This window comes from Mus caroli, unplaced genomic scaffold, assembly GCF_978045245.1.
Source record: "Mus caroli unplaced genomic scaffold, Mus_caroli_1 scaffold_18, whole genome shotgun sequence".
In the NCBI taxonomy this organism is placed as follows: Eukaryota; Metazoa; Chordata; class Mammalia; order Rodentia; family Muridae; genus Mus; species Mus caroli.
The window spans coordinates 59,364,204-59,387,399 of record NW_028227273.1 but is presented as its reverse complement, the minus strand read 5'-3'; the positions used below and the strand labels follow the sequence as shown (position 1 = coordinate 59,387,399).

Here is a 23,196-nt window from a genome sequence, read left to right as displayed (position 1 = left end):
CCTTTCACAATTTCCTCCTTAGGAAATCTGTTGATGGTGCGTGGGAAAGCTATTGATTTCAGCTGTTGGTTGGTTTTGTGTCCTTCCTCGTTACTGAATTACTTGGTTAATTCAGTAACTCCTCCACTGAAGCCTTTGGACGGTTGGAATATTCACACCTGAGTTATCTATCTACTCGTAACATTTCAGCTAACTCCGAGAGAAGAGTTGCTCACTTTTTGAGGTGTGCTTTAATAGAGCTGGGAAAGGAAACATGACAGCAGCTTTAAGGTTAACAAAGAGCCTCTCCCTGTCGCTCTATCTTCCCAACCCCAAGCAAAGCTTTGGTCTTAGGATTCCTCCGGGGTTCTTAGGAGACTTGACATAGTTGGTGACAGCAGCTAATTCTTTTTTTTTTTTTTGCTTCTTCCCCCATACCCATGGATTGAGCAATATTAGTGAGGCTTTAGAGAGCAGCTCTTCAGACCTTATCCAAATTGTGCTACCTTGAAACACTAGCATCTTGTCTTGACAATTCCGCCATCTACTGGTCATTCGTGGAACTCCATCATTGGGTTGCATATCGCAGAGATGGAGCCACAAGGGGAAGGGGACCCAATAAGAATAGGTGGGTTTCAAGGATACAAAGGCTAGTAGTAGTGGGACTAGTAGTACCCAGTAAGCTTTATTTATTTATTTTTCTAAACACTAGGATGCTCCTCTTATTCCCAGAGTGACATGAACCTAAACATATGAAATGTTGAAGGTCGCACCTCCCCGGTTTCTTCCTCTGGGAGAGCATCTTCTTCACACAGGGCCGCAGCAATCAGCTTTGAAAGAGGGGATTGGCTGATTTCCGTTAGACAATATTCCAACCTGAAGCTCCTGGTTTAGGCTGGAAGTTTCAGGGTCAGTGGAAGAGGACAAATAGCCTGACTGACCCCGACTGGACAAGTCAAGCGCCCAGAGCTCCTGAAGGCTCTTATCTCACAGGATGGTCTGTCTGAAAATTACAAGCAGTTCATATTTGTAGGAACAGAAATTAAGCATTGGTTTGGAATCTAGTTCTCTGTGATCCTGGAGAGTTTAAAGGATTGGCGCAAACCCTGTGTTCCTCTTGATTTCCCACATGTAGCTCCTTGTTTGTATCTGCAGCAAAATCAATTTTATCACTTTCAGAAAATAATAACTGGTGAGTGATCCAGATTTGTAAATTCTCATTAAGTCAATTTGAAAGTAAATTAAGATTTTAAGTGAAAAATTAAACATTCAGAGGATCTGGTTTGTCAGAACCTTTTTGGATTTTAGGACCGTGATGGAACAGACTGTAGTCCGCGAGCAGAGCACCACGAAAACCCTCAAAGTGGCAACAGGCCTCTCCTTCCCTGCCCCAGCCTAGGACCGCCGCGGTACAGCTCCTGTTAAATTGGTGGCTCCACAACATCTCCTCAGCCTGCAGCCGTCATGGGAGTTGTCCACAACGGTGCATCTCCTTTCCTGCCTCAGAGGGGGGCTGATCCTCAGAAGCTGTCCACAGTGGCGGCACCTTTCCTGCCTCAGCCTACAGCCTCGGTGAAACACAGAAGGAGCTGATCCGCAGGATCTGTCCACAGTGGCAGCTCCCTTCCAGTCCCATACCCTCCCCAACAGACCCACAAAGATGGCGCCTCAGCAAACGCCAGCTGCAGCCGGGAAGAATTTTTCACCTTAACCCATGAATCTGATGCAGGGGAAAGGGGGTAGGGTGAAAAAACCCACTAATCCCTGACATTCGCCCCCCCCCCCCCCCCGCAAGCTCAGGACTTGAAATCCCACCAATCTTCTCTCTGGAAATTTCTGTCCTGAAAAGCACTGCCCCCTCAGAAATCCTATATAAGCACTGCCCTTTTGCCCAGTTCTCTGACCAGTTCACTCCCTGAGCAGAGGGCAGTCATCCCTGGATTCATCCCTCCATACCCTGGATTCTCCAATAAATCTCATTCATGAGATTGTTTGCCTGGTGTGACTCCCATCGGAAAAAGCCAAGAAGAAAAGAAACAATGAAGAGAAAAAGCGAAGAGAAGGTGCTGGCCTGAGGCTCCTGAGCTCCTGAGCTCAGCTGGGGAGACCCTCCCCTGGGAGCCGCAATGCCTCTGCTGAGGAGGCTTCCTCTCAGAGCTGTGTGGTTCCTGTGGTCTCCTGTCTCAGGATGCCCTTCCACTGGGACACCTTCTCCCCTCAGAGCTGTGTGGACCCTGGGCTCCCGAGGTCCAGGATATCCCCCATCCCCCATCCAAGCAGAAGCACTTACACTGGCAATTCAAAGAGTTCTGTGGGTGACAGACTGATGCCAGGGCTAAGAACTGCCCAGTCTGCAACTTAAACATCTGGAAGTGTCGAGTATCACTGACCTCACACACGCACACACACTGCTGCTTCCTCTCCACTTTTCCCTATTTTCCCTTCCTCTCTCTCTCTCTCTCCCCCCTCTATATCCCTTATCTTCCCTTCCTCTTCCCCTCTCCCTGCCCCAACTACTGATTTCTTTAGACTTTTAGCTCTCCTCAATTTTAAGGGACTTCAAGAGGCAAATCTCTGCGGAAAGGTCTTTCTATGAAAGCCAGATTGGCCAAGAATTCCTGGGCTGTCACAGGTGCTCTGCTCCTGTGATGTCATGACTTCTCTGCTCATGTGATGTCATGGCTTCTCTGCTCTTGTGAGTGCCTGCTCATCTCACCCTACCTTTTCACTCTTGTGCAGCTCATGACTCACTCCATGAATGAGGACTCTCAAATTCAGAACTTAGTGTTCCCACCTCTGCTAACCTGACTAAGATATTCCCCCACAGATCAACCCCACCTCCACAATCCTTCCTGGGGAGCTGAAGTGGAAACTTAAGGATTATTTGGAAAGTGTTGGATGCTGTTTTGCTAGAGCAAACATGTGAAGGAACATTTCGCTGAATTGACATAAGTGAAAGGATGTTCTGTTAAAGCAAGCATGTAAAAGGATATGTGATGAAGGATTCTTCACTAACGACATATTGGTCTGCCTTACATTGCATAGCTGAGTTGCATTTGTCAGGACGCCATAGAAAGAAATGCACCAAAAAACTTCTGGTGACATGCTGCAGTTTCTTGCCACTTCCTCGGACTTGGACTGATTGGCAGAGTGATGTCAGCTGAGACAGATGCACGTGCTGAGGCCAAGCCCATGGAAGAAACGTGGTTTGGAGGGTATAAATAGAACTTGGCAGACAGTGGTGGAGGCAGAGCTTGGCTTGCTTGTAGAGTTAGCTATGCAATGCTTTTGGGGTCTCTCATCTTCACTTTGCTGAGAGAGACAAAGCCAAGGACTTTTCCTGGCATCCCTCTGGGTCCCTCCTGCTGACTTGTGCTGAAGTTGAGGCCTGGCTGTCTCTGCTAGGTAGTACAACTGGTGCTGATTCATGTTTGCTATCCAGACTCTACCAAACTGACTGCGGGTGTATCCAAGAAGTGTTTGTAAGTGGACCGAGCTGCCACTGCTAACCTGTGCCTGACAACACAGATGGGATTTGCTCCAAAGAACCATTTCTAAACAGGTCCACTTCCCCCATATTCTTCATTTCCACTGCTCCCTGGTGGGCAATGGGCTAGAAGGGAGGAGTTAAAGCATTTAAGAACCATCATTAAAAATAGACTTTGAAAAAAATTAGTTACAGGGAGTCCCTTCTCAGGAGACTCTACATTGAGTCAAGGTGACAACTAAAACTAACCATTACAAAGCCAGGAGATGGTGGTGCACACCTTTAATCCCAGCACTCGGAAGGCAGTAGCAAGTGGATCTCTGAGTTCAAGGCCAGCCTGGTCTACAGAGTGAGTTCCATGACAGCCAGGGCTACACAGTGAAACCCTGTCACAAACAAAACAACAACAACAACAACAACAAAAAATAAGCAAAAGAAAAAAAGAAAGAAAGAAAAGGAAAGGAAAAGAAAATAACCATCACAGACAGGGAACAACCCTTCTATTCTGAGGGAGAAACAGCCCTTGTATCCTCAATATCTAGTCCTCCCATCCTGCACTGTGGGACCTCGTCTAGACTCACTGCCTTCATCAAGACCAGTAGCTTCAAGCTAGATGGAGCAGGATTCCCTAATCCTGAGAGGGAAGAATCAGGGAAAAGCACCTTGCATGCTGTGCTGTTACACTGTCACCTTGCATGCTGTGCTGTTTGTTACACTGTTGCCTTGCATACTGTGCTGTTACACTGTTACCTTGCATGCTGTGCTGTTAAATTGTTGCCTTGCATGCTTTGCTGTGCTGTTACATTGTTGCCTTGCATGCTGTGCTGTTTGTTACACTGTTGCCTTGCATGCTGTCCTGTTACACTGTTGCCTTGCATGCTGTGCTGTTACACTGTTACCTTGCATGCTGTGCTGTTACACTGTTACCTTGCATGCTGTGCTATTTGTTACACTGTTACCTTGCATGCTGTGCTGTTACACTGTTGCCTTGCATGCTGTGCTGTTACACTGTTGCCTTGCATGCTGCGCTGTTTGTTACACTGTTCCTTGCATGCTGTGCTGTTTGTTACACTGTTGCCTTGCATGCTGTGCTGTTACTCTGTTACCTTGCATGCTGTGCTGTTACACTGTTACCTTGCATGCTGTGCTGTTACACTGTTGCCTTGCATGCTGTGCTGTTTGTTACACTGTTGCCTTGCATGCTGTGCTGTTACACTGTTGCCTTGTATGCTGTGCTGTTACACTGTTACCTTGCATGCTGTGCTGTTACACTGTTACCTTGCATGCTGTGCTGTTTGTTACACTGTTACCTTGCATGCTGTGCTGTTACACTGTTGCCTTGCATGCTGTGCTGTTACACTGTTGCCTTGCATGCTGTGCTGTTACACTGTTGCCTTGCATGCTGTGCTGTTTGTTACACTGTTGCCTTGCATGCTGTGCTGTTACACTGTTGCCTTGCATGCTGTGCTGTTACACTGTTACCTTGCATGCTGTGCTGTTACACTGTTACCTTGCATGCTGTGCTGTTTGTTACACTGTTACCTTGCATGCTGTGCTGTTACACTGTTGCCTTGCATGCTGTGCTGTTACACTGTTGCCTTGCATGCTGTGCTGTTACACTGTTGCCTTGCATGCTGTGCTGTTACACTGTTGCCTTGCATGCTGTGCTGTTACACTGTTGCCTTGCATGCTGTGCTGTTTGTTACACTGTTGCCTTGCATGCTGTGCTGTTACACTGTTGCCTTGCATGCTGTGCTGTTACACTGTTACCTTGCATGCTGTGCTGTTACACTGTTACCTTGCATGCTGTGCTGTTTGTTACACTGTTGCCTTGCATACTGTGCTGTTACACTGTTGCCTTGCATGCTGTGCTGTTACACTGTTACCTTGCATGCTGTGCTGTTACACTGTTGCCTTGCATGCTGTGCTGTTTGTTACACTGTTGCCTTGCATGCTGTTTGTTACACTGTTGCCTTGCATGCTGTGCTGTTACACTGTTGCCTTGCATACTGTGCTGTTACACTGTTGCCTTGCATGCTGTGCTGTTACACTCTTACAATGAAGAACAAACATTCTTCTAAATAAGTTAAACACTGCTCTTCCCAGCTCTTGAAAGTGGATCTGGAGACCCCCCAATAGTGTGAAAGAGAATTTAGGGAAACCCCAAGAAGGACTGAAGAAAGAAGAGCACATAACAGGGGTGCCCAAGGCCCTCCATCACCAGCCATGCTCATTGTACCCACATGCTATATCAGAAAGTTTATTAAATTTCTTGAGTGAAGCCTTTGTTTTCCAGTAAAAGAGAAAGAACAAAGAAAAAACACACAGGCACCTTGGCCTGATGCTCTGGTCTCAGACAGGGAACATCCCCTCCTAGACTTGGTTTTCTACTCAGTAGGGTGAAGGTTGAGTATCTGATAGACAGTCATGCTCTGCACTCTGAGGGTCCACAGACTCCGTGTTGTGGGAGAGCTTGGCCCTAGATGGGAATCATAGATGTTCAGCAAGCTGAAGGACAGGACAAAGTAGCAATGATTTAGGCCACTGCCAGATGTCAGGTCACCTACCTGCTGGACAGGGCATGGAGCAGGGTCCAGCCTGTGTGCTGGTGTTCTGAAGAGATAAGGGTCAACATTATCACTGTGCCTAGAAGGCTAGATGAATCAGAACAGAGCCCAAAGTCCACCTGCCTTCCTTCTGAGTTTCGCTTTGGAGCAGAAGGTAAAGGTGCTGCTCTGACTGTAGCCTCATTTTAGAGTGACCCTCGGGGACTTGACTCGGCCTACAGACTGACACCATTCAAATCTTCCTTCACACAAGCTGGTGACGCTTCCACTTTCCTTGCCTGCTCCATCACCAGTCACTATGCTCTCCTGTCCTTAGACACCTGCTATGTGAATGAAGGACACACCTGTGGCTGGGTGAGACCAACAGCTTCCATTTCACCCTAAAGGAAAGAGCAACAGGTGAGTGGCTTGGAGAGTCTCTCATGAAGGATGGACATGGGAGTGGGGGTGGGGTGGGGAGGAGTCAACTAAGATGAGGAAGTAGGTAGAGCCTACGCATAGCCAGCATCCTGTCAGGAAATGGCTCTTACTTCCTGTTGATCTCCACTGCACATTTTTTAGAGAGTAGTGTTTTGAGACAGACTCCCACTCTATAGCCAGTGCCGGCTTCCAACAAATGGCAATCCTCCTGCCTCAGCCTTCTGGGTGCTGAGATTATAGTGAGCTACCACAACAAGCTGAGTTTTTCCTCTTTTTAACATCACTGTCTCTTTAGCTCAGGACTGATTTTTCTTTCCAATCAAAAAACTTCCTTCAGCTCAGGTTGGCCTCAAACCAGACATTGTCTTGCCTCATCCTCTTCAGTATCTGCCTCCTGGTGTATGAAATGTCAATCTCAGGATTCACAAGAGGTAGAGGAAGGACTTCAAGGTCATCCTTGGCTATGTTGCAAGTTAGAAGCCAGCTGGACTAAGTGAGACCTGAGGGGGAGCCTAAGGGATAACGTACAGTGTAACTCCATCGTGAGAGCTCAAATGTGAGTGAGCGAGTCAGCTGTGATCAATAACTGAAAAGAACGGGGCCAGACCATGATCTTATGATGACAGGTTTGGTGCTAATTGTCTATTAAGATAACATAGCCATCAGAAGTCCTAGTTAGCTTGCTATTGCTGTGATAAACATCAAGACCAAAAGCAACCCAGGAAAGAAAGGGTTAATTTCATCTTACAGCTGGCAGACCACTATGAAGGGAAATCAAGGCAGGAACCCAAGCAGTAACCTGGAGGCAGACACTGAGGCAGAGACCATGGAGCAACACCGCTTGCCCTCTGCGACTTGCTCAGCTTGCTTTTTTACATCATGCAAGCCCACCTGCCCAGGGGTGGCACTGCCCACAGTAGGCTGGGTCCTTTCCCATCAATCGTTAATCAAGAAAATTCCCCCACAGATTTGCTCATAGGCCAATCTGATGGAGGCAGTTTCCTCAGTTAGGATCCCTTTTCTCAGATGACTCTAGCTTCTGTCGAGTTAACAAAACAAAACAAACAAAAACCAATGCAGAAACTGCAAGGCATGGTGGGTAATCACAGCTGCACTTTCTTCTATGTTTGCTCCAGGGAGGATGGTGGATTGCCCACGGTATAGTCTATCTGGCGTGGCTGCCTCCTTCCTCTTCGTCCTGCTGACTATAAAGCACCCAGGTAGGGTCCCTTCCCCCCTCCCCCCATCCCTGCTCGCTGTCATGCCCCTCGGATCTAAAATGCACAGTCTCAAACCCAACCTGACAGTGCAGGACAAAGGGGTGCAGGCTCACACTGGCCTTTCCACCCCTCCCCCACCTCCCCATCCCCTGGCTTCTTGACTTAGTTGCTCACCTCTTGGGTGCAAGTGACAACTTTAGGCGGCACTGGAAGTCACCTGGAAAGTGCAACTGGAATCCATAGCTGGAGCATGCTCAGTTTTCACACAATACTCAACTCTGCGGGGAAGCCCACACACATAAATCCCACCAGCCAAAGACACAAGATCTCTGTCTAAGTACTGGAGAGAATTTTGAGCAGTATCTTAAATCTGAGTTAAGAGTACCCTTATGACTACTTTTATTTTATTAGCTTTTAATGTTACCTCTGTTTGTGTGTGTGTGTGTGTGTGTGTGTGTGTGTGTGTGTGTGTGTGTATGGAGGAGCAAATGCATGTACAGTGTATGGGGGGTGTGCACCCTGCAGCTTGCATATGAGGGTCAGAAGACAATTTGCCTTAGCTGGTTCTTCTCCCCACCATGTAAATCCTGGGACTTAAACCCTTGGTCTTCAGGCTTGGCTGCAAGTGCTTTTCCCTGCTAAGCTTCCACTCGCTCCTCCTCCCTACACAGGATTTTGGGTCTACCCAGGCTGGCCTCTAACTCACCTGGTAGCCAAGATCTTTCCTGCCTTCACCTCCCCAGGGCCGGGATTACAGAAGAAGAATGGGTACCCACGACATGAAATTCTCAAACATCACAGCACACAGAATTGTCAAACACATCTTTGATTTTTAGATATCAAAGAACATGACTTAAGATTTGATCAGAAGACTCAAACTTTCTAGGCAAGCCTTGTCTCTAACCCACCATGAGACACTTTTGTGAAACCCACATTTGCTATTTACTGGACTCTTGCCTTCTCCGGGAGGAAAGGAAAAAGCCAAATCAGCTCCTTCCCTGGGATGAGTGACCCAGGAAGGTGGAAGGACCCAGTGGCTTTCCTATTTACCTAAACTCAAAATGACTCCAAAATCAAGATAAAGTCCCCATGGAAACATCAACTCACATATTAATTTATCTGGGAACGGACCCCAGAGATGTGGTTGCTTTTGGTATCTTAAAGATGGATAGTTTAAGCCTGCAAAACTCAGGGCTGGAGAGGTGGCTCAGTTAAGAGTACAGAAAGCTCTTCCAGAGAGCCAAGTTCAGTTCCCAGCATCTACTGCTGATGGCTCACAACCACTTGTAAGCCAGCTTCAGGGAACATGATCTTCTTTTCTGGTCTGCACACACATGTGTGTACCCACACAAATATGCATAATTAAAAATAAAACACTTTAAAGAAAAAAATCCAGATCCCAAAAGCTCATTAACCGTGGAATTGCCTCCCAAGTGGTGACATATATTCACGCTCAAAATTTTAAATTTTAGAACACATACCGTTTATTTTTAACCAGAAAATGTGCACCCTTCCATGTTTTAATTCTCTGAAACATTGACATTAAATACTTCCCTGCTTTCTTTTAACAAGTTCCAGCACCTTGGCTACTCAAAGCAAGCATCCTAGTTCTCTGGCTTGCCTCTCTGTTTCCTCTTTCACTGTTTTGTAGATGACTTCAGAGTGGTCGGTCCTAACCTCCCAATCCTGGCCAAAGTCGGGGAAGATGCCCTGCTAACGTGTCAGCTCCTCCCCAAGAGGACCACGGCACACATGGAGGTGAGGTGGTACCGCTCCGACCCTGCCATGCCAGTGATTATATACCGGGATGGAGCTGAGGTGACTGGGCTACCGATGGAGGGGTACGGAGGCCGGGCAGAGTGGATGGAGGACAGCACTGAAGAGGGCAGTGTGGCTCTGAAGATTCGCCAGGTCCAGCCAAGTGACGATGGCCAGTACTGGTGCCGCTTCCAGGAGGGGGACTACTGGAGAGAGACAAGCGTGCTACTCCAAGTGGCTGGTGAATATCTGCCCAGGGGCCCAGGGGCCCAGGGGCACAATGGGGGGTGGATCCACTTACCTTTGGGAACTGTATCACCTCTTGCAAAATTCTTTTTCAACTACCGAAGGAGGACATTTCTCTTTTTTCTTACTCATTTTTTAAATAAGAATTATTTGCTTTTATGTGTGTATGGGGATATTCTGCCTGACTGTGTGTCTGTGCGCCATGTATGTGCTCAGTGCCCATGGAGGCCAGAAGAGGGTCAGATCCCCTGGAACTGGAGTTACAGATAGTTGTGAACTATCACGTGGGTGCTGGGAACAAAATCCAGGTCCTCCAGAAGAGCGGACGGTGCTCTTAACCACTGAGCCATCTCCCCAGTCCCTTTCCTTCTTCTTCTTCATTTTTTTGTTTTTCGAGTCAGGGTTTCTCTGTATAACCTTGGCTGTCCTGGAACTCACTTTGTAGACCAGGCTGGCCTTGAACTCAGAAATCTGCCTGCCTCTGCCTCCGGAGTGCTGGGATTAAAGGCGTGCACCACCATGTCCCGCTTATTAAGTCCTTGAGAATTTCATACAATGTATTTTAATCATATCTTCCCCTTCCCCTACCCCTCCCAAACTCCACCCCCTTCTCTACCCTTACAATCATGGCTCCCCCACCACCACCTTGTCTCTTTCTTCTATCCAGTATGAATTGTACCATCCACACATTCGAGTGTGTGACCATCTGCTGAGCTTGTTCAACCTACCACTGGCTACACATCTTAAGGAAAATTGACTCCCTGCTCCCAGCCCATCCACAGCTCCCGGCAGCTATCAGTCATCAATATCTTCTCAGCTGGGCATGGAATTCATGCCCATCTCCCCATCTATGCTGGGATTTTGTCAGCTTGAGGTCTTGTGCACGTATCACAACCTCTCTACACGCAGGAGGGGAGGTCACGAAAATCCAGTTGCTTCACCGGGGAATGATTCTCTGAGGACACTGGCCGCTCTGGCCAACGCAGTTTTTACCACCACCTTTTGAAAAATTCATTAGCATGCATTCCTTGTGCAAAGTGATGGATCTTGTAATGCTTTTGTTAAGTTTATCATGGTCCTTTACCATATTTACCCATGCCTTCTCCTGTCACCTCCCATCATCCCCTTCTGCTTAATACCATGGTTTCCAGCTCCATCCATTTTCTGTGAATAACTTCTTTTAATTCTTTTTGAGTGAATAAAGTGGGTTCTAGAAAGATGGCTCAGCAATTAAGACCCCATGTGCTCTTCCAGAGGAACCAGTTTTGATTCCCAGCACCCACACAGCAGCTCACACTATTTGTAACTCCAATTCCAGGGGATTCAATGTCGTCTTTTACTCCACAGGCACAAGACACACATGATGCAGATGCACACACAAAATACCCACACACATAAAATAAAATTTAGCACACCATGGTCACTTGGCTATCCAGTCATCTGTGAATGCATATCGGGGCTGACCCTACAACATGGGCATTGGGAAGGATTCTTTCTTCGTGAATGAATGTGAGCTTAAATTCCCTTGGGTGTTTTTCCAGAAGTGGAGCAATGGGTGTTGTATATCAGGTCTGATTTTAGGGGGCTTTTTATTTGTTTGGTTGCTTGTGTTTTGGTTGATTTTTAGGGGGTTCCTTTTTGAGAAACATCCACACAGAACTTTTTTTTTCCTTGACACTTGTGGCTATAATTGTTCCCATTACCACGTTCAATTGGCTCAAAAGAATGGACATGAGAATCTGTGTATTTCTAAGCTTCAGGTAGAGCTGGACACTGATTCATGACACTCAGAGACATTGAAATTTAAGTCAAATGTTATCTGTGGGTGCAAGTGAAAGGCTTATTCATCTGTTTTCTCAGCCAGTGATATAAACAGCTGTGATGTTTTAAAAAAGGCACTCCATGGTTTACACAAATTAGTCTAAAATAGATTTCCCCACTGCAAGAAGGTACAGTAATTTCTCAACCATTTTACTGCATACCAAAATTGCAACTGCCCACGAATCTAACAAACCATGGAAGAAATGAAAATAACCCATAAATGTGATGTCTGAGTTAATAATAAATGTCTCATTTAAACTAGAGTTCTGATATCATCCAAAAACAGCGGACAAGAAGCCTACTACAAAGAACATGAGAAGCAAAGTTGAGGGCAGAGATGTTATCATGACTAAATTAGGACATAAACATTCCTCCTGAATAAATTAGGGCACAGACGTCCTCATGAATAAATCACACCACATCTTCAAAGTACCAGAGTCACAAAGCAAACTGTGTCATGTTTCCCTCCTCTCCCTTTCATCTACTGAGTCTGAAGATGCTAATGTTTAAAGATACAAATAAAACAACCAGAATTCCATTTGACTGGGAAGGAACTCTGGTAACACTGTCTGCTTCCCAGGCTGTGGCTCCCACCTCCTCCCTATGAAGGACTTCCCCAGGTCTCACTTCGATCTGTGGGCTCTGGGAGTCAAGGATGTGCTGTCTCTCTCTCTCTCTCTCTCTCTCTCTCTCTCTCTCTCTCTCTCTCTCTCTCTCTCTCTCTCTCCAGCTCTAGGATCTTCCCCAAATATCCATGTGGAGGGAGTCGAAGAAGGAGAGGTCCAGCTTGTGTGCACATCCCGAGGCTGGTTCCCTGAGCCTGAGGTGCACTGGGAGGGCATCTGGGGAGAAAAGTTGATGAGTTTCTCTGAGAATCATGTGCCAGGTGAAGATGGGCTATTCTATGTGGAAGACACACTGATGGTCAGGAATGACAGTGTAGAGACCATTTCCTGCTTCATCTACAGCCATGGCCTCAGAGAGACCCAGGAGGCCACCATCGCTCTGTCAGGTCAGTGCTTTGGCTCAGGCACCACAGACCTCAGGGGTTCCAGGGGCTGCTCAGCAGCAACTCTTCTTTTTCTTTAATCATATTTAGGTAATAGATTCAAATTTATAAACATTCACGGTATTTCAGTAATCTTCAAGTTTATATTTTACTCCACTGTTAATTTTGCTGTTTTTCATACTTTTTAAATAAATTGAGTTCTTGAATAAAATGTGAAGCTCACCTTTATTTCTGGAAAGTTTCTTTCCTTTCCTTTAGACCAAATCCCTTAAGATATTTTTCTTTTTCTTTCTCCAGAGAGGCTCCAGACCGAGCTGGGTGAGTGGGACCTGCGTGCACGCCCATGCATGAGGGCAGAGCATTGAGAGCACCGGGGACACATTACGATCCTCGTGAGAATGGGAGGAAATGCCAAGGCATCCTCAAAACCCTGCTTCAGGGATTGGCTAGGGAGGCTTTCTCAATTTCTGTTGCTACGCACCCAGCACTCAGTTTTAGCCATGATCACAGGGTAGCACAAACCAATTGTGTAAAGTCTGCCTGTTTAGAAGTGATGGCCTCTTTATCTTATTCTGAGAATTTTAGCAGTAAAATCATTCCCTTATTGGCGTGTAGCCTGGCCTTTAATTAATGTTTCCTTCAGACTAGCAAGGCTCTTCTTTAAATTGCATGCAGAGACTACAAGCCCCACCTTCCTCCAAGGAGGGACCCTGGGCCTCTAACCTCCCCTGGGATGCTTGTGGGTTCCAAACCTCACAGGATGTCCATGTTAGTAGAGTGACTTTCTCTGTGTTGATTCATCCCTCGTCTGTGTCTGGTGTATTTAACAGCTTCCGTTAGCGTAATTGGACATTCCCAGCCCAGCCCTGTTCAAGTCGGAGAGAACATAGAATTAACTTGTCACCTCTCACCTCAAACGGATGCTCAGAACTTAGAGGTGAGGTGGCTCCGATCCCGCTATTACCCTGCAGTCCACGTGTATGCAAATGGAGCCCACGTGGCTGGAGAGCAGATGGTAGAATACAAAGGGAGGACTTCGTTGGTGACTGATGCCATCCACGAGGGAAAACTGACCCTGCAGATTCACAATGCCAGAACTTCGGATGAAGGGCAGTATCGGTGCCTTTTTGGAAAAGATGGTGTCTACCAGGAGGCCCGTGTGGATGTGCAGGTGATGGGTAAGGATACCAGATGGATCTTTTGGCTTCTCCAGCTTCCTAACACTATGGCACACTGGTTCCTGGGAGATTTCTCTGACACCCAAAATATTCTCCGTGCTCATTCATTTTCAAGTTTATATTGAACTTTTGGTGTAGCGACCACCATAAACACTTCAAGAGCGCAACCTCGGGTACACAGATTTGAGGTTTTTAAATAGATACTTCCTTACTAATTCCCTGAGAATTTCAAACCGTCTGCTTTGATAATATTCACCACCCAACTTCCCATCCTCTTTTTACAAAATTAATAACCCATGGACTTCTATTTCTGCTGTCCACATACTCGAGCGTGTAGAGCCATCTACTGGAGCAAGGTCAACCTGCCAGGAGCCACATCCTTAAAGAGAACTGACTCTCATGTCCCCTGAGTCATCAACTGTCCATAGCTTCTTAGGTAGGAGTGGGCTCAGAGCCCCTTCCAAGCTGGAACATATTGACCAGCTTGATCTAGTGCAGGTCTTGCATAGACAACCACAGCTGCTGTGGTGCAGTGGTCCTGTCCTATTCAGACACTGTTTCAGTACAGTGCCCATCCCCCAAACTCCGACTCTTACAATAGTACCACTTCCTTCTTCCATGGCGGTCACTTAGCCATGGGGGGACAATGATATAGGCATCTCATTTGTGACTGAATCCCTCATTCAATCTCTGCACTTTGACCAGATGTGAGTTTCTGTCTTAGCCACTACCCACTGCAAGAGAAACTTCTCTGATGAGGTCTGAGAGCTGTGCTAATCTATGGGTACAAAGAGAAAAGAATTTAATACGATGCACGTTTAGCAAAATAGTAGTAGTAAGGTCTCCCTTCTCCACTGTGCGTTCTTGGCCAGACTGGCAGGCCTTTCCTGTGGTTTAAATTTTTAAGTGCAGAACAATCAGGAAGGTGGGACTCTCAAGCACTCTGTAAAGTGACATTCTGAGAATATTCCCCATGATTTTACACAAACCTTGTTATTTCACAGTGCTGCTAAGATTCTGGGAAATACTTGGTTTCCAGGAATTGTAGTAATTTGAAGACTCAGCTAGATCTACCACATGCACAGAATCTGTAAAGACTGACAGTCTTGGTGTGCTTGAAGAGGAGCAGACAAAAATCACCCTTAGAAACAGCTCTCCGATGTCAGCAAATGTTGTTAAGGACATAGGCCTAAGTCTTGGATAGCCTTCATATTTCCCTTACACCAAGTCCCAGTCTAAATTAACAGACAGGAGCATGACACGCCTAGAGGACCGTCTGTTACAGGGCTTTCTTCCTCTATTTTGAGACGCCTCTCTTACTCAGCATCTTCCATGTCGCCCAAGTTTCATGTCTAATCAAAATTACTTCATTGTCAAGGTCAGGAGGGAAAAGGGAATTGAGGTTACAAAAAAATTAGATTTGAACATGTATTTTTTAACTTGTAGTCTATCCTAGAAGACTGCAACAAAAATAGAAAAACAAAACAAGAAATCTTGTAGCCAGTCCCAGCTCCCAAGAGAGGCCATTGGCCCAGAGCTCTGTCCTCCCCAAGCTGCCCTCACCCCACCCCCCTCGGGGAAGTTGCTGACCACACACATGTGTGGAGGCTCCATCGTCTTCCTTGGTCTCTGTCCCCAGCGGTGGGTTCCACCCCACGGATCACCAGGGAGGTCTTGAAAGATGGAGGCATGCAGCTGAGGTGTACGTCTGATGGGTGGTTCCCACGGCCCCATGTGCAGTGGAGGGACAGAGACGGAAAGACAATGCCATCGTTTTCCGAGGCCTTTCAGCAAGGGACCCAGGAGCTGTTCCAGGTGGAGACACTTCTGCTGGTCACAAACGGCTCCATGGTGAATGTGACCTGCTCCATCAGCCTCCCTCTGGGCCAGGAGAAAACAGCCCGTTTCCCTCTCTCAGGTTGGTGACTGCATACCTTCCTCTGGCTTGGGAACCAAGTATCAAATGGCTTGGGCTCTATGTTTTTTGTTTTGTTTTGTTTTGTTTCTTTTTTTTTTTTTTCAGAAAAATCTTGTTCTTTATTTATCAATGAAATCACTCAGAGATATGCTTTAAAAGTACAACATCTGAATCAAATAGAGCACAATGCTGGTAATTATACAACCTGAGGAATGGGTAAATGGGGAGAGGGCTAGAAGTCTTTCTTCACTACATTTTTTTTTAATATTTTTATTACATATTTTCCTCAATTACATTTCCAATACTATTTTGTTTTGTTTCTTTGAGAGGTTTCATGTATTCAGTCTAGCCTGGGACTTCTGATTCTCCTGCCTCTGCATCACAAGCTCTGGGATTACAGGTGTGCACCCCGCACTCAGCCTATTGCTGCTGTCCCTTCTGCTCCCTCTTCCCCTCCTCCTCCTCCTTCTGCCATTTCTCCTCTTCTTCCTCCTCCTCCACTTCCTCCTCCTTTATCTTCTTACTCTTTTCTTCTTTTCCTCTTCCTATTTTATTTTCTTCTCCATGGTGGAGTATTTTTAAAATAAATCTTTTAAAAATAAATATTTGTCTCTTGCAAAGTTTGTCTTCAGGTAACCTAAGGACAACATTTCTCTGAATTTCTTCTCTCTCTGTCTCTGTCTCTCTGTCTATGTCTCTGTCTCTGTCTCTGTCTCTCTCTCTCTGTGTGTGTGTGTTCTATTTTATAAACTCCCCCTTGTTGTCAAAACAATTCTGACATGTCTCTTTCCCTTTGATGTGAATTTTATTCTGCACTAGAAATTAATTTTCCTCAAAGCCCTGGCAGTTATGTCTGGCAGACTTTATGTTTTACCACGGTAGTTACTCCAGTGATCTGTGGTGGAGTGATGTAATGGGAAAGAGAGAAGGAAATGGGGTGGGGCACCAGCAGACCTAAGCTTGCCTGCTTCCCTTGGCACCTGACTTTCAGGAAGACTGAGTTGGTTCCTGGAGAGACCCAGCCCTCAGGCTGCTCCTGTGAGAAAAACCATCTCGATGTTTTCCTCATCTCATGACCTACTGGGGTTTGTATTTCAGACTCCAAGATAGCTTTGTTATGGATGACCCTGCCTGTTGTGGTGCTGCCTCTCGCCATGGCTATCGACCTGATCAAGGTGAAATGGCGGCGGACGAATGGTGAGTGGGTGAACAGGACGGACAGGCCCGAAGTCATTCTTCAGCAGCTGATGAGGCCTGGCTTACTCGTGTTATCAAAGCTCAGCGCTGAGTGAGCTTCGAGTTTACAGCAATGGGGTTAAAAGACAGTAATGTGGGGACTAGAGAGACTGCTCAGTGTTTGAAATGTGGGGACCTAGATTTGCATCACTCTGGTCATTTCCCTCAGCCTCGTCTAGCCTGGTGGGGAAGTACAAGATGTCATGACACCTCAGCACAGGAGGATCAGAGGAGCCAGAAAGCAGTCAGGGGAGGGCTGGGGAGGTGGCTCAGGAGTTGAGTGCTTGCTGCTCTTGCGGAGGATCTGGGTTCAGTTTCTAGCGTTTACCTGGGGGCTCACAGCCATCTCTAACTCCAGTATCAGGGGGTTGACATTTCCTTATGGTCTTAGCAAACAGCAAACATACCAGGGTTCACAGACATTCATCTATGCAGGCAAAACATTCCTACACATAAAATAATAAAAAGTAAATAGATTTTAAAAAAAAGTTGGAAGAGGAGACAAAGAAGGACAGGGAGAAAGAAGAACAAATGACAAGAAAGTTCGGTGACAACTGTGTAAGAAAATGCCACGGTGGAATCTGCCCCAAGTGTGCTAACTACTTGGAGCTGGCGAGGTGGCTCAGGGGTTGAGAGCACCGGTTGCACTTGCAGAGGACCCAGGTTCGATTCCCAGCACCCACATTGCAACTTACAATTGTCTATGACTCCAGTCACAGGAGAGTTGTGCATCCTCAGGCTTCCTGTATCTACCTTGCCAATACCCGGCCATGACCTTATGCTCTCAATCATCATCCCACCACACTGCCAAGCAGGAACACTCTGATCTTCTAATGTTTCAGTCACGTAAACTAAACCCTATCTAGTCCCCAACCTCTGGGGTTCCACCTCTCTATCAGTCTACAAATTACTTAGTCACGTGCTTCCTTGGAAACTCAGGGCACCACAGAGCTGCCCCCTGAAGCTCTCGTTGGTCCCTCAGCCCCCAAGTGCCATTCTGTGTTCCTACATGGCCCAGGCCTTAGGCCATGCCCTATGGCTCAATGCTGTGGACACAGGTGACTAATCCTATGTCCACTGCTGGTGTCTTATGTAGCTGTCATGGATAAACGACCCCTCTCACCAAAACATGAACAGGAGACTGAGGCAGAGCATTGATGACAGTAAACCCAACCATGGTGTCAGATGGGGTGGGGGGCAGGGGTGGGGGGCTTGCTGATACAATGTTTTCCTTTGCCCTGAAAAGAAAGACAAGCCTGTCAGACAGCAAGACATTGGCATAGGTAGGGACACCCTTTCCGCCACAAGGGCAGAAAGATAACCCCACCCCACCCCCCAAGCTCTTTCTTGACTGTTTCTATAATAGTAAAACCTAATTTCCTAATTTAAAAAGCACTTTTCAGGCCAAAAGTCTAGTGCTTATATTGTTTATTATTCAAAGATGTAGCTTGCCTCTTCTCTTACCTAGACCCACCAACTTACGTTGCACCCTACTGTGTATTTTTTTCTAGGGGTCGTGGGCCTCAGGGCTTGCTGGTTTTCCATCTCAGTCCTACACCCAGCCAGAAGCCCATGAACACCACTGCATCTGACTCCAGTTACCTTCGACTCCTCCCTCTCCCCTCATCCTTGACATTCTGTAACCCCCTCTTCTTCTGTTTTTCCTTCCAGAACAAACACAAACACAGCAGCAATCAGGAAAATAACAGGAATGACGAAAACCACAGGCGGCGACTTCCTTCTGATGAGAGGCTCAGATGAAAATGCACCCCGCAAGCCCAACGCACCCCATTTCCTGAACACCCCATCCCTCCTCCCATCTTTTCCCCTCAATAAGCCGCACTGACATAGGAGTGGTTTCCCTGCTGCTCTCCAAAGGTTCTTCATGGACCCTGTCCGTACCTGATGCGACCATCACGCACAGTTAGGAGCACCTCGACCTGAGCCAACCCATAATAGTCTTGATCCCTCCCTCACAGCGATGGTATCTTCCCTCCCTTTGCCTCTTTCTGCTGCCCCTCAATCTGGGGACAATCCCTTGCCTGTGCACAGCACCTTTACCTTATCACTTCTGGACCACCGTGAGGATGGAAGAACTTAGACCTGCAGAGAAATGTCACTCATCTGAGTCCTGGATGGGTTTTTCTAGAAATGCCCAATCCGGTAGCACCAGAGGGACAAAGCAGGTGGGAGGAGAGGGTTTCCTTCCTCTTTCCTTAAGAGAGAGGACTAACTCTGATTCACGGTCACAGAAGACCTGACACTTGCACTACAAATCAGACCGGGGGTGGGGGAATCGTAGAAATAACTAAGGGGGTAAAAGCACTTGCTGTTCCTGCAGAGGACCTGAGTTTCATTCCCAGCACCCATATGGCAGGTCATAACCATCTATAACTCCAGTTCTAGGGCATCGGATGCTCTTTTCTAGCCTCTGAGGGCACCAGGCACACATGTGGTACACAGACATAGATGTAGGCAAAACACCCATACATCTAAAATAAAAATAATTTTTATAAAGAATTAGACCAAAGTCTCTCATGTGGTCTCTATCCAAGAATGTCTGCAGCTGGTTTATGTAAAACCCACAGAAAGGAGACAGGAAAAAATGCTAATGCTTAAATCCCTCATAATATATTTCACACCTACCTATGCCATGTACTGGTACCCCAAAGTACACAATATTTCCATGCCTAAAACAGGGTTTTCTACAGTAACCTCATCAAACAATCTCTCTGTCTTAGTTACTGTCCAATTGACATGATGAAACACCATGACTGAGGCAACTTTATGAAGGAAAGCATTTGGTCTGGGGCCTATGGTTCCAGAGAGCTAGAGTCTATAACCATTATGGCTGAAGGGAATCTGGCAGCAGGCAGCCAGGCGTGGCACTGGAGCAATAACTGAGAACTTATATCTGACCCATAAGGATTAAGGCCTAACTTGGAACCATGTAGACTTCAAACCTCAGTGACTCACCTGCTCCCACAAGGCCACACCTCCTAACCTTCACCAAGGTCCACCAGCTGGGTCTAAGCATTCAATCATATGAGCCTACGGGGGCCATTCTCGCTCAAGCCACCACATTCTTGTCATCCTTTTCTAAATTTGCTTTTTGATCCCCACTGGAGTTTATGTGAACAATAAAAGCAGCCAAGTTGAGTCCATGGGAACCTTGCTGGCAACCTATTCCTTTTCTCTTGCTGTCAAACCCACCCTTCACGTCCTTATAAGTGGGGTCTGCCAGTGGACCCATGGATCTGGTGCCCACATAAACAGCAGTGCCAAGGATGCAGGAAAGACAGAGGAAGGATGCTGTAACCCCGAATAACAGACATGCTGATTTTAACTGCACATACAAGTTCACCTTTAAGTCTCTCCTGGGCTCACTCCCTCATTTTTTGGATGGAGGAAACATCATAAAACTTGACATTTTAACTAAAAATTATAATCCCTCTAATAACAGTTGGCACCATACCACGACCAGTTAAGGAGGATAAAGTTCTGGACAACAGCAAATAATCTATAGCTAAATCCATCTTCCCAGAGCTGCCTGAGGAACAGTTGCTACACACTCTTATGCAAAATGAAACAGATACGTACATGAACTTGGTCCTAAGTAACGTGGCACAGACCAACCTAGGAAGCAAGAAATAGACTTTGAGCTCCTGAGAGAACACAGCATGGGTGTCCAAAGTAGAAACAAAACTGAGCTAGCCATAAAAAGGAACCTCAGAGGGTGCCCAGGGAGCTGATGGAAGGTAAGTGTGAATGTAGATTTAACCAACCAGGCTAAGGGAGAAGAAGATAAGCACATTATACAACCAATCAACACCTTCTAAAGGTCGGCCTCAATCTATGCTCCGCGGTCAATCACATGGTAAGGGAGAGATAATGGCAAGTGCTGAGATAACCTTGAGACCAGCTCTGAGACTATTGGAGACCTCTGACCTCTTCCTGAAGTGGAACACCCCTTCACCACCCAATGGATTTGAACTCTTCCTGTTAGACAAATATTCAGTAAAGAAAATGGGTAAACAGCATGGGGGAGATGAACACAAAGTCCCACCCCTTAGCTGAGGATCAATTGGCATCTGGTACCTGCTGGGAGAAGGGGAGTCGGTGTTCTTTAATAGTGTGATCCCTGCCTTATTGACCATACTGCAGGGTGGGCCCCACTCCCAAGAGCAGTTGGGTCTGGGAAAGAGAAAGAGAGATGTTGGGTGAGAAAGGGGTAGGGGTGAGGGTAGAGCTGGGAGAGGTAAGGGAAGGAGAGGGGATATGATCAAAGTAATCATATGAAAATCTCAAATAATTAAAACATTAGTTTTAAAGGGGAGATGGCTTTACCATATAAATTGTATACTTCTCGTTCTTTTGAGTCACAGATGCTACAGGCCTATTTAGAATTTGAAGGCACTGCAAGTACATTGGACTAGTCTGCATTTTCCCTTAAAATAATCCTCTGTCCTTTCTATTTTGCTAGTCTATGCCATCAGTATACTTGTATAACAAAATGGTTTTCCCATCCCTTTTTCATTATTTTTTTTTTTCAGTGAAGGACTGGGCGTGGTGGTACCAACCTTTAATCAGGCAGCTCTCTGTGAGTTTGAGGGACAGCCAGAGCTACATATGGAGATCCTTTCTCATAAAAACAAACTCAGTCCTTCAGTAAAGACTAATGGGGGGAAAGATGGGCAAAAGGAACCATACCAGGTAGCATCAACTGAAATGCACCACTTGGAGATGAGGCTGGCCTCAAATGAGAGGAGAGGGTCGTGTGGGAACAGCTCATTTGTCTTTAGAGGATGAGTTGAGGTAAAGACCTTTAAAAACTCTGGGCCAGGTGGTGGCAGACACCATTAACCCCAGCACTCAGCATGCAAAGGCAGGCAGATCTCTGTGAGTTCGAGGCCAGCCTGGTCTCCAGAGTGAGGTCCAGGACAGCCAGGGCTACACAGAGAAACCCTGTCTCAGAAAAGCAAAACAAAAAACCGGTTCTCGTTCAAAGAACAGCATAATAAATGCATCAATATATTAAGACCATTTAGGTCAAATCCAGCATCCAAGACATTGACTGTCTCCAAGCACACCTCTCCTTTTCTTTAACGTGTGCTGGTTGGTTTAGGGAAGATGGAGAAAATGTCTCCATCAGACTGTCCTGTAGTCAGTGTGTGGAGCATTTCCTTGATTAATGATTAACATGGGAGGGCCCAGCCCACTGTGGGCGGCACCATCCCTGGGCAGGTGGGTCTGGGTTGTATAAAAAAGCTGGCTGAGCAAGCCATGGGAGCAAGCCAATAAGCAGCCATCCTTCCTAATCCTTTGTGGCCCCTGCTTCAGTTTCTGCCTTGAGTTTCTCTTCTGACATCCCATGACCTGAGTGTAAAACAAACCCTTCCTCTCCAAGATTACTTGTTTCTTTTTCTTTTTCTTTCCTTTCCTTTCCTTTCCTTTCCTTTCCTTTCCTTTCCTTTCCTTTCCTTTCCTTTCCTTTCCTTCCCTCCTTCCCTTCCCTTCCCTCCTTCCCTTCCCTTCCCTTCCCTTCCCTTCCCTTCCCTTCCCTTCCCTTCCCTTCCCTTCCCTTCCCTTCCCTTCCCTTCCCTTCCCTTCCCTCCCCTCCCTTCCCCTCCCCTCCCCTCCCCTCCCCTCCCCTCCCCTCCCCTCCCCTCCCCTCCCCTCCCCTCCCCTCCCCTCCCCTCCCCTCCCCTCCCCTCCCCTCCCCTCCCCTCCCCTCCCCTCCCCTCCCCTCCCCTCCCCTCCCCTCCCCTCCCCTCCCCTCCCCTCCCCTCTCTTTTCTTTTCTTTTCTTTTCTTTTCTTTTCCCATTTCAACAAAGCCATAGAAAGCAAACTAGAACACAGGTGTACAAGCATCCCTCCAAACCCCAACAGGATGTTTACCTCTCCTCTAAAATGTTCTTCACATTCAGCTTCTGGCTTCCTCAGAGTCATCTCCTTCCCTGAAGAAATGGTTGCAAGTCTGCTCTCCCCTCAGCCACGTAACCCTTCCCTAACTCTGCTCTCCCTTTGAAGTTTCCCAGCTCCCTTCTACCTACTCCATCCCATCCTGATACCCACACAGCCTCTGATAAACAGGAGCAATACATCCTGGCTCTTTGTCCCTCACACCAAGGTTGGGGACCACACAGCAGGAGAGCATGGTGTCTGCGCCCACCATGCTCTCCAATGTGACCCCAGGGGCCATTCACTACTGAGGAATCTGCGGGATCAAGCCAGAGTAAAAAGTGTGTCCGGATGCTCTGCCTGGCACCTTCAGAGTTCATCATCACTGTCCCAGCAGAGCCCCAGGGAAATTCCATTATCACAGAGTTTTACAGTGTTTGCACAAGCTGATAGGT

At 46.9% G+C, this 23,196-nt stretch overlaps 1 protein-coding gene across 1 annotated transcript; it reads left to right on the top strand.

The window, feature by feature from the left end:
- Positions 1-7,594: 7,594 nt before the first annotated feature.
- On the top strand, positions 7,595-18,631 carry Btnl2 (butyrophilin like 2). Its single transcript, XM_021150020.3, has 8 exons — positions 7,595-7,673; positions 9,325-9,672; positions 12,229-12,510; positions 12,805-12,825; positions 13,338-13,685; positions 15,325-15,603; positions 16,702-16,808; positions 18,511-18,631. Exons 1-8 carry the CDS (start codon positions 7,595-7,597, stop codon positions 18,598-18,600), a joined length of 1,554 nt encoding a protein of 517 aa, XP_021005679.1. The 3' UTR covers positions 18,601-18,631.
- The last annotated feature ends 4,565 nt before the right edge of the window (positions 18,632-23,196 follow it).